Source organism: Thamnophis elegans, chromosome 5 (genome assembly GCF_009769535.1).
Source record: "Thamnophis elegans isolate rThaEle1 chromosome 5, rThaEle1.pri, whole genome shotgun sequence".
In the NCBI taxonomy this organism is placed as follows: Eukaryota; Metazoa; Chordata; class Lepidosauria; order Squamata; family Colubridae; genus Thamnophis; species Thamnophis elegans.
In genome coordinates this window covers 30463963-30474891 of record NC_045545.1, presented here as the reverse complement: position 1 = coordinate 30474891, position 10929 = coordinate 30463963, and the positions used below count along the sequence as shown (strand labels likewise).

The 10929-nt window shown below is 36.9% G+C and overlaps 1 protein-coding gene across 6 annotated transcripts in view; it reads right to left on the bottom strand.

Annotated features, from left to right (window-relative positions):
* Nucleotides 1-3090: 3090 nt before the first annotated feature.
* The window catches only part of FYB2 (FYN binding protein 2), a 60413-nt gene continuing 52574 nt past the window's right edge, over nt 3091-10929 (bottom strand). For 4 of the 6 annotated variants that reach the window (XM_032218463.1, XM_032218464.1, XM_032218466.1 and 1 more), the window contains 5 exons: nt 10342-10402; nt 7582-7666; nt 4777-4936; nt 3956-3989; nt 3091-3802 (listed from right to left, as the gene is read on the bottom strand). In XM_032218463.1, coding sequence (XP_032074354.1) covers nt 3796-3802; nt 3956-3989; nt 4777-4936; nt 7582-7666; nt 10342-10402 — 347 coding nt within the window. In that variant the 3' untranslated portion in view covers nt 3091-3795. Of the gene's footprint in view, nt 3803-3951; nt 3990-4776; nt 4937-7581; nt 7667-10341; nt 10403-10929 lie in introns of those variants that run through there. The other 2 variants (XM_032218465.1, XM_032218469.1) reach the window with 1 other exon arrangement.

The window sequence follows — 10929 nt, the reverse complement described above, 5'->3', positions numbered from 1 at the left end:
GAAACTACAACTGAAACTGCCTTAAGTAATCTAAAATAATGTGACATAATGTTTATTTGAAAAGTTGACATGTCTGTCTATTCATTTTCCTAAGTAATTATTGTAAAACTCATAAAACTTTTGAATGGTTACCAGTCTTCCAGTATTATTTCATCCCTAATTTGAAGTGAAATCACATTCTCCATATTAAGGTACACTGGTGGTATGTATGTATATCTAGCACTATTTTTTTCTTCAGTGTGACTATTTTTTTCTTCAATGTACAAAATACAAGCTATAGGACTATATATTTGTATCCTGGAACTACTGTATTTTTGGAAAATAGCACTGTTGAAACAAACTCTGAGAAGAAACTGGGGGAGGAAAGGGGCCATTTCTCCTTAAAGGGTAAGTTAAGGGGAAAATAAGATGACTGAATATTAAGTAGAAATTAGCAGAAGTGGCTAACAACAAGAACAACAGGTGGTAAAATGGAGAAAACAAAGTGTTATGTCTCAGATATTGTTTGCAATAAGAGAATTCATAGGATTCGCATAACCAGGCACAGCAAAATTTGTCAATATCCTTATGGAAAGTTGTATTTCACAAAATAATATTCACTGATACTTTCATGTTTCACTGTTATTTATAGTCCAGATCATTATTCAGCTGATATAATTTAGAAGAAGGCAGCACAAGCACACTATTTTTTTTAGTTTTATAATTTTAAAAAAAGGATATTGAAGTTTCATGTACCTATTTTTATGCTGAAAAATGTTTATTGTATCTCATTGCATGTGATTTATTACTTCATGATTGACATTTGCACTTCAATAAACAGATTATAAAAGTAAACACTAGAACTCTTCAGCCCTTTTATACTTTAAAAATTTAGAAATATAAATACTGTGGTTATGGTTATTTTCTTCATTACTCTGCTCAGAGAAAATGTAAGCTTCCAAGGAATTGCCATTAAAAGCAAAAAGAATAATGTTCTACACCAAGAACAAACTCAGGAAACCATTTTTTTTTTTTGCTGGCAACAGTTTGCAACTTTTGAAGAAAAACTTCACTTTTGCCTATTATGAGTAAACCTATTGCCACTCACGTTGGGATGTATGCCCTATTTTGGGCACCAGAAGTCAGTTCCATGGAGAGAGGTTTTGCCTCGGATCAGAGGGAGTGTGGTTTTGTATGCTGCCTGCATCCCGCTGATAGAACTTGCATGGCCCTATTTCTGGCATGTTGCCAGTCCATGGATGGGGGGGGAGGGGGGCTGCCTTATTGTGTTTTGCCTTGCTCTTTTTGGAGCAAGATAAGTGGAAATCTGCCGTCCATGTGTCATTTGATAAATGACATAGATCCAACATTCATTACATTTATCCAATTATGATGTTCTTCATAGAAAAAGAAAAACTGTAATATAGTTCACAACCTTGAAAAACATGTGCAATATCTATGCTCATAGTCTTTTTTGTTACCTTGTGTTCATTTTATTCTTTTTTTCCAGTGACTTGAACAACAGTCAAGTCACTTCCTTTTACTTGCTTTAGTACAAGTAGGTTAATAACGTCATTGTTGCATTATTCAAATATGCACTGTACTTTAAGGAAAACAGGGCAATTGATTATAGCTTGATAGAAACTAGAAATGAAAATTTTTTAGAAAAAGTTTGTGTGTATTAATGAAATATCACAGTAAAGTATTTTTAAAATAATGGTAATGCCCAAAGGGGTAGCAAGAAAATTACTTTTAAGTGGTTTCGGAATTTTTTGTTGCTTTCTAATGGACAATAACTTACCATGAATTCTTAATGATAGATTTCATAAATATTTGAAATAAATCAAGTGAACAGAGAAGCTAGAAGAGAAAGAGCCATATGCAAAATATCCCTAATGTCCTATATTCTGTTTAGTTCTTTAAAATGAGTCCGGGGTGTGTGTGTGTGTGTGTTTCCTCAAATGGAAACTTTCTCCATTTTGCATTGCAACAATTAGCATCTAAAACCCCAGCAGCAACTGTGTATGCACTAGACCACACATTTTACAATATGGGCATTTTACAACCTGTAGGCCTTTGGCTGTCCTTGTCCAGTTCACGGTGGCAGCCCTCCGTAAAAATCCCAGTTTCTTATGTGGTCCTTGAGAAAATTAATCGCCTTACCGTGCACTACACTCGACAAGCATCACATTAACTGACATTTGGCTGATAACATGACAGGTTATAAATTTATAATTTGCATTAAATTAAATTGAATTGTGCGGTATGCAAATTTGTTATAGGTAGTCCTCATTTAGCAACCACAGTAGAGACTGGCAATTTAAGTGGAACAGTGAGTGTGATTATGGTCCAACTTCAGCTTTCCTTTGTTTTACGGACCCGGGAAGCTCATTAATGTTAGGATTGGTTGGTTTTCATTACCATCATAACTGCAAATGGTCACTAAACAGAGACTGCCTGTATGTGTGTGTATGTGTATGTATATATATATGTACGCCAAGACCTGCATATATGTATGTATGTATGTATGTATGTATGTATGTATGTATGTATGTACTGGCCAGCCAATGAACCCACTTACAGCAACAAAGCCAGCACTCCACACACCCCCACCAAGATTTATAGAAAGACAGCTCCGACCACGCCTTACTCGCACAAAAATGAAGCCAAAAACACCAGCCTGGAGATGCCAAGTGGGACCCCGCCAAAACGTCACCAAGACAATCTCAACCATACACGGAAAAAGACCCTAATACAAGAAGATCAGCTGATAGATAGATAGATAGATAGATAGATAGATAGATAGATAGATAGATAGATAGATAGATAGATAGATAGTATGTGTGTGTATGTGTGTATTTAAAAAAAAAATTACACTGTTGCCCGATCATAAGTTGTTATGGAAGGATGTAAATCCATTTCCTCATCAAAGTTGCTCAGGCACAGGCAGGTATCTGTTTTCACAATGGAACTTCACCTTTATATTTCCTATCCTCTGTCTTCCTCCTTTGACAGCAGATTTAAAGCAAATAGGACTTTCCAACACAAAGGAAACTTATTCTGATTGCAGTATTTGTTATATTGGTAAATATTCAGAGTTGGATACATTTGTTTTTTTTTTAATGAAACAGTAAACACTTCTAAGTATGTGTTTAATTTCTGCAAAGTTTTGTGTCAAACTCTACAATTAGCAGCAATGTGTTAATTACCAATTCATATTTTATTTATCCTATTTACATTTAAAAATAGTGCATCAAATGGACTCCCAATATTTTTTCTAAATGCTTAGTCCACAAATTCTTACACTGGTTAAATACAGGATTAAATATAAAACCAAGTGTAATACTCCTAATATTGACAAAATACATAGAAAAAGAAATGTGTCAATAGCAGGTAATAGGTCTTGCACACAAAGACTAAGTATTGCTGTACAATATCCAAAAAAGCAAAGTGACATTTACAATTACCATGAAAAAAAGCTGCTCTGGGAAGAGTTGTAATTTGAAACAAAGTCGAAAAAAAAGTGTTTTACAGACAATGGCATTAAGTTATTTGTACCTTGGCCTGTACCAAATTGATAAACTCTGGACAGGATAGCATGAATATCAAGCACTAATACAAAAAAGTCACTTTTATGACAATCATTAAAAAAGTAGCAATTGTAAGTTTCTGAAGAATTCAGACTGAGTGCGTTGTCCACAATTCCATTTTTGTTTTCTTTCCCAAGCAACGAAAATTCATGCAGACTATTTTCCCTATATTGTGCCTACAACGTCCTTCCATAAGTCACACGTGTTGGCCTTCAGTTGTACAGCACTAGTGCCTGATATAGGAAAAAAAACACAAAGCTACATTTATTCCAGGATACAAATGGTGTCATGACATCCATAAAAAAAACCTATAGCTTTGAATTATTACAGGTTCTGATTTTAATTAATCCCATGTCTCAGAAGAACTGGGTCATTTTAAACCTTACCTGAAATTCAAATGTTCTAATTGCACATATCCATCTAAGAAAGATAAAATAAAATTGATTACTGTAGGATGAGTTTTGTTATAAATTTTAGTCACAGTTACAAACTAACTGTTTAAACCTACAATAAAAAATATTCAAATGCAAAAATGATGTATATTTTTTTAAGTCCTACTTCAGTATCATACCGAGATGGCCAATTTTTTTTTAAAAAAAATTTTAATCAGCTTTTCTGATTTCTGACACCACCTACAGTTTTTTGTTTAATTATTATTAAATTAAAGTGTTAATACCACTTTATAATGCTTTGGTCACACTTGGATACTGCATTCAATTTTGGTCATCACGATGTAAAAAAAATGTTGAAACTCTAGAAAGAGCGCAGAGAAGAGCAACAAAGGTGATTAGGGGATTGGAGGCTAAAACATGAAGAACGGTTGCAGGAAATAATGAAAAGAAGGACAAGAGGAGACATGCTAGTGTTCCAATATCTCAGGGGCTGCCACAAAAAGAGGGACTCAAGCTATTCTCCAAAGCACCCGAGGGTAGGACAAAAGCAATGGGTGGAAACTAATCAAGGAGAGAAGCAATCTAGAACTAAGGAGAAATTTCCTGACAGAGCAATTAACCAGTGGAACAACTTGCCTCCAGAAGTTGTGAATGCTAAAACACTGGAAATTTTTAAGATGGTGTTGGATAACTATTTGTCTTAATTGGTGTAGGGTTTCCTGTCTAAGCAGGGGGTTGGACTAGAAGACCTCCAAAGTCCCTTCCAACTCTGCTATTCTATTATGCTCATCTATTTTATTCCTTTGAAAGCTTACATTTGCCTTCAGAATTCCGACATATCAGTTGATTTCCTTCAGTGATGTCTATAACTTCAAGTTGTTCTCCAGGCAAAATCCTCAAGTCCAGGTTTCCTCTGATAGGAGTATTTGAGCAATGTGCGACTGCCGTATTTATAACTGTAATTTCTTTATTATACTATGGCAGAGAAAGGGAGGGGAAGAAACCAAGCTACAATATACAGTACATAAACTTAATTGAGAGCAGGACTAGAGCTTATTACAGATACAGTATGGATAAGAAACACTGAGAATGCCAAAGATTTCAAACATTTGCATAGAGATAGTCCTCAAATTATGACCATAACTGAGTTCAAAATTTCTGTTGCTAAGTGAGACAGTTAGTGAGTTTTGATCTACTTTACAACCTTTTTCACCATGCTTGTTAAGCGAATCACTGCAGTTGTTCAGTTAGTAACACAGCTGTTAAGTAAATCTGGCTTCCCCATTGACTTTGCTTGTCAGAAGGCGGCAAAAGGTGCTTACATGAGAGTGGGACACTGGAGCCATCATAAATATGAAGCAGTTGCCAAGCATCCAAATTTTGATCATGTGACCATGGGGATGCTGCAACAGTCATAAGTGTGAAAAATAGTCACAAGTCACTTTCCCCCCCTGCCATTGTAACTTTGAATGATCATTAAATGAATGTTTTTAAGTCAAGGATTCCCTGTAGTTAGTTTTTAAATGCTCATTAAGCATACTTTTTACTGGCGTCAAAAGTTCCAATTTCAAAAGTGGTTTGACATACAGGTAGGCCTCGGGTTATGACCCTTCAATGACCATTCATTGAATGGTTGACCATTAGGACAGAACTGAATGAATAGTAGCTCTGACCATCCTCAGAGTTGCATTCTTGTCTCACCTTTTCCTGCCCTGCACAAGCTCTCTGCTCCAACTCCCGCCCACTGCCTACCTCCCCCAATCTCTGCCATTACTGATGCCCTGCACTCCACCAGCTATTCCTGTTGCTCTCTGCTGCTACTACCCCAGCTGTGCCACCCTCAGGGGACTGTCTTTTTCCTCCCATTGCTTGCCCGGGATCTGGGCAACCCTGCAATATGTATGGCAAGCAGAGGCGGAAACCATCTTCCACCACAGGTCCAAGCAGTTGAAAGCACAGGAGGAAGGATAAGTGAGGTGACACCAGTTCTCAAGTGAAATTTTCCAGGAAAATAAATACTTTATGGAAAGAAGTGGCAAACCAAAAGTAGGATTGCCTTATTAGAAGCAAGGGGAAGAACTATAAAATTTGTTCATTTGATCAAGATTAAAATAGCTATTATGTTGTCCTGGTGACCCTTAATGGACTCTTGCTGACATCAGGACTGAAATGAAGATATATTTATGGATTTGTTTATAGATAAGAGATATGATATGGGAAGAAGATTATTTGCTGTATTTTAACAGAAGGTGATAAGTTACTACAATTGTTGATATTTTATATATTTTCTTTTTCTTTGCAATATTCTTATTTTTTCTTTTTCTCCCCTTTTCTACCTATTTTACTTTTTTGTTCTTTTATACTTTAGTTTGTATTTGATTTTACTATTGTAATTACAATCTTTAATAAAATTTATACACACACACATGTATGTATACATACATACATACATACATACCAGTGACGTGCGATGAGCTTTATAGCTGGTGATAGACTTTAGACTAGTGGACTTCAACTCCCAGAATTCCACAGCCAGGCATGCTCAGTTCTGATTTAAAGCAACAGCATTTCCCCCCCTTGCAAAATAAATTTTCCCATTCTTTTTCTTCTCCCTCACCCTCCTTCCTCCCTCTTTCCCTCCCTCCCCACTCTCTCAAACAGACACACGCACACAGAGAAGTTGGGTCCCTCTCTCACTCACTCACTCTCAAACAAACACAAACACAGAAATTGGATTGGATATATTTTCCAAAGGCTTGAAAGCAGCTCCTCTGCCATACCCCACCCCTTCCCCTGCTGCCTTCCGATCGGAGCCTTTGATTGCAGGTGAATCACGTTGCCTTTTCAAACTTGTAATCAGTGAAGCTGGGCTTATATACTTTTATCCAGGTGTGTGTTTGTGTGTCTGTGTGTCTGTGTGTGTGTGTGTGTTTAAAAAGGCAATGTGGTTCTGCATGCAATCAAACTTTTTGAATTCCTCCCCCCTCCCCACACACGCACCTTTTCCAGCTGTTTCAGAGAGGATTTCAACTCTGCTTTTGCCTGCCCTCATGAAAGGCCAGAGCTCCGAGTCAAATGCCCTCTACAGGAGGCGAGAGAACATGTGCCTCCTTTGCATATGAAATGTTTTGCTTTTTAACCCTTGCTTAACTCTTAAAAGGCGAAAAATTGCTTATGCACAGGAGGCCCATAGTTCTCTCGCCTCCTCCTATAGTTAACACTAAGCAGATGCCAAGTCACTGTGACTTGGAATATGGCAGCAACTACCTTGGCTTTAATTATTTTTAAAAAATTCTTTAAAATTCTTTCCTTTTCCTCATGACTGGTGAGGCCACACCTCCCCTGTCTAGTGACTGCAAGTCCCTGATACATACATACATACTCTGCAGCCACATATTTTTCTCTTAAAACAAGGTCCGAATTCTTGGTTACCACTAAGAATTTATGCCTATTTCTAATGATAATATAATGTAACAAGAATAGTTTTCTGGAATGTTGCTATTCATAGTTCTGTATTGTGACAAGAGATGACAAATTGCACAGCATATTTTCATATATCATACACACAACAGTAACCATGCCAACATCTTCCAAGCTATTTAAAAGAAGGAGAAACTTACCATAAATCTTTCTCTAAATGATTGTTCCTCTTTTGTCATCTTGTTATTCTTTTCTACAATGTATTTCTTGACTTTAAAGAGATTTCTAAGAAAGACACATGTACAGAATAAATCTAACAATCATGGGGAGGGGAAAATCAGGATTTTTGGTGTTGCTAAATCTGCATCAGAGACCAGATGCCCTTATCTGGAAAGATCCTCAAATGACCTTGAAGCCAGTCACCTAACTTTTTTTCTGCTTAAAAGTAAACCGAAGAAGTCAACTGCGTGTTTATTTGCCAGTAAGAAGCTAGAACTCACCCCAAAATGTTAGCTTCCTGGACTATATCAATTTTCTCTGTTTGTTAAACTCTACTTCCAAAGGCAGAAAATGAAAAATACCAGCTACTGTGCCTCCCCCAAAATAAGACAGGGTCTTATTTTCTTTTGACCCCTGAAATAAGTGCTTGGCCTTATTTTTGGGAAGGTCTTATTATTTTTGAGGTGCAGGAGGCAGTGTGTGGTCACCTCATGGCTGCTGCTGTGTTGCAATATTTTCAGGGAGGGCATATTTTAGCCCATGCACTCAAAAGCCCGATTGGGCTTATTATCCGGAAGGTCTTATTTTGGGGAAAACAGGGTAGTTCCAATTTTGGATTATGGCAAATTGAACTATGGCTATTTCAGAGAATCCTAATTTAGACTTGATGTCACACAAATCTTCCACCTTTGTATTGTTAAAGATATAAAATTTCAGCTTGAAATATGCAACAGTGGAATGTTTCTGTTGAATAGCATTAAACATTGTGGACCGCTTTATATTTTGCTTCTTACATAAATAATAGAAATGTAAATAATGTGTTTTTAGAAATTCCCATCTCTTCAAAAATAAATGCATCCAGTGTTCTTTCTTTATCTTTCTGCATGATTGTTGTTTGCTTTTCTCTTTCTTCCTTTCAACAAAGAAAATGTAAATGTCCAGTTTTATGACAAATATTCTCTTTTGAAAAAGGAGAGTGGGGGAGAGAACATGGTTTCCTAATGTCAGGGATGTCAGAAAATGCTGAGGTTCCAGAGAGACAATGAGTACCAGCACGATCAACTAAGATACCACACAACAGGCCTCATTTCATGCACCACTGAATCACAAAACCATTTTCAAATAGGAATCATGTAGTTACAGTACACCCAGACCTGTAGTTCAATAGGTTGCAAGCAGAGCACCAAGCAGCTTTCACCCAGCTGGAAAGTTACAAGGGATTTTGTTTTAATGCAAGCAAAAAAAGCTGATGCTAGAATTAAAAGGCTATTTGAATTTCACGCAGCCTTTGACTCCACAGCATTCCATTCCTCACAAAAATGCATTTAATACTCAATTATTCTCATGCTGCTGAAGAACCAGTTCAGTTTTATTATCAGGGTTGACGTATATCACCTGCAGAGTCACCCAGACATAATGCCTACCAACAAACAAAGTTGTCGCATGTGACTGTTTGCACTCAGTTCCCTATTGTTAACCAGAAAGCTTAGCTGAAATTTTGTGTATAACTGAAGAATCTCAAGACCGAACTTGGAGAGAGGAAAATACAGAATCTAGGATGAAAGACATTTCAATTCTATAGTGGAAGACAGATGGAAAGGTGATCTTCACAATGCCTGAGAAACATTTATTGTGTGGCACTGAAAACTCTGCTTCTTCTGGTTGTACAAAGTTTCTGGTTATATACAAGGGGAACAATTTATGCCATCCAGAAAGTTTAAACTATTTCAGTTCATGAGGTTGCTGGAAGCTTACACAAAACCTTTGCAGATAAAAGAATGAAGGGATTAAAAAAATACCAGTCATTTCTTAATAAAGCCAATCTTAATAAAAGGAGCTTTAGGCATCAGTTTCTTGGTGTGATCTACTGGATCTTGTATGGCTGACGATCAGGATTGGAGGAAGCTGCCTGACCTCATGGAAGAAAGACAGGATGCTAGTTTTGTGAATAAATGAATAAAATATGTTCCCAAAAGTGTCCCAGATGTGCTTCAGAGTCTTTAAATAGAATTGACACTTTTGAATCTTGGTGTTGGGGAAGACTCCTGAGAATACCATGGATAGCCAAAAACATGAGTAAATTGGACCAGAGTTCTCATTAGAAACACAAATGACCAGGCTCAAATTATTTTACTTTGAATGTATTATGTAAAGATCCAGCTTTCTGAAGAAGTCTCTAATGCTAGGAAAAATGGAAAGAAAGAGAAGAGGATGACCAGCAGGGAGCTGGATGGATTCAGTTTCAGTGGTTAATAGGTCCGCTGCTAGAAAACCTGAAGGATAGTTCATCATGGAGACTATCTACATCAGGGTGTCAAACTCGATTTCATTGAGGGCTGCATGAGGGTTGTGTTTAACCTCAGGGAGACCAGGGGTGTGTGGCTAGTTTGATGTCACTTGTGTCGGGGTGCTTCTCGTGGCCTGAGTGCTCTGCCAGAGAAAGCGGGATCCCAATCTCCATTTTTGGCGGGGAAGGCCTCCTGCAACCCTCTGCCAGCAAAAACGGAGCTTGCATTTCACACCCCTGATCTACGTGGTCACTAGGGGCCAGTTCTAAAAGCACATAATCAATTAATTAACCTTATTATTGCATTTTATACTATTGCATATATTATTGAAGCCAGTGACATTATCATACATTATAAGGGTACTGCTATAATTTTATAGATCTGAAGAAAGTTTTGTTGGCATGAAAATTTTTAGATAGGAAAGAAAAATATATTTGTGACTATTTTACCTACCTTGTATCATTTTGTTCTGGGTCAATGTCATTATACACCAAGTTTTCCTGGGCCATGACATCTGCAATTAAAAGCAGAGAGTGTGATTAACTATCTACAATTTCCCAGAATTAAGAAAGAAAGCATCTAAAATCTTACAGTCTACCAAATGCAACATGAAAGGAAAAACAAATGGAGTGACAGTAGGAAATAAGCAAACTCAATCATCAACCTCTAAAAAGTTACAGTGCATCCCAGAAAATGAATGGGCTTTGAATTCATAAAGTGAGCAAGGCTACTTTGGAAACCCCAAGTGACTTCCTTGTAAAAGGAGACTGTCACAATTATCATTTGTCTCCTTAAGAATTTCCCACTAGAAGTGAATTCCAAAAGGACTAATGGCTATGTATTAAGCATTAAAATAACTAAGAATGTTGTAATATCTGAAAATATCTAACTTGTCTGAAGCAGTTCTACAAATTCAGTGTGTAAAAGAATAATTATAGACTCAATTTACTCTTACAAAAAAGCTGAATCTGTAGAATTAGAGACTAGCAATGGCAGATGTGCTAGAAATCCTTCTTGGCTGCACTCCCATCATTAAAAAAA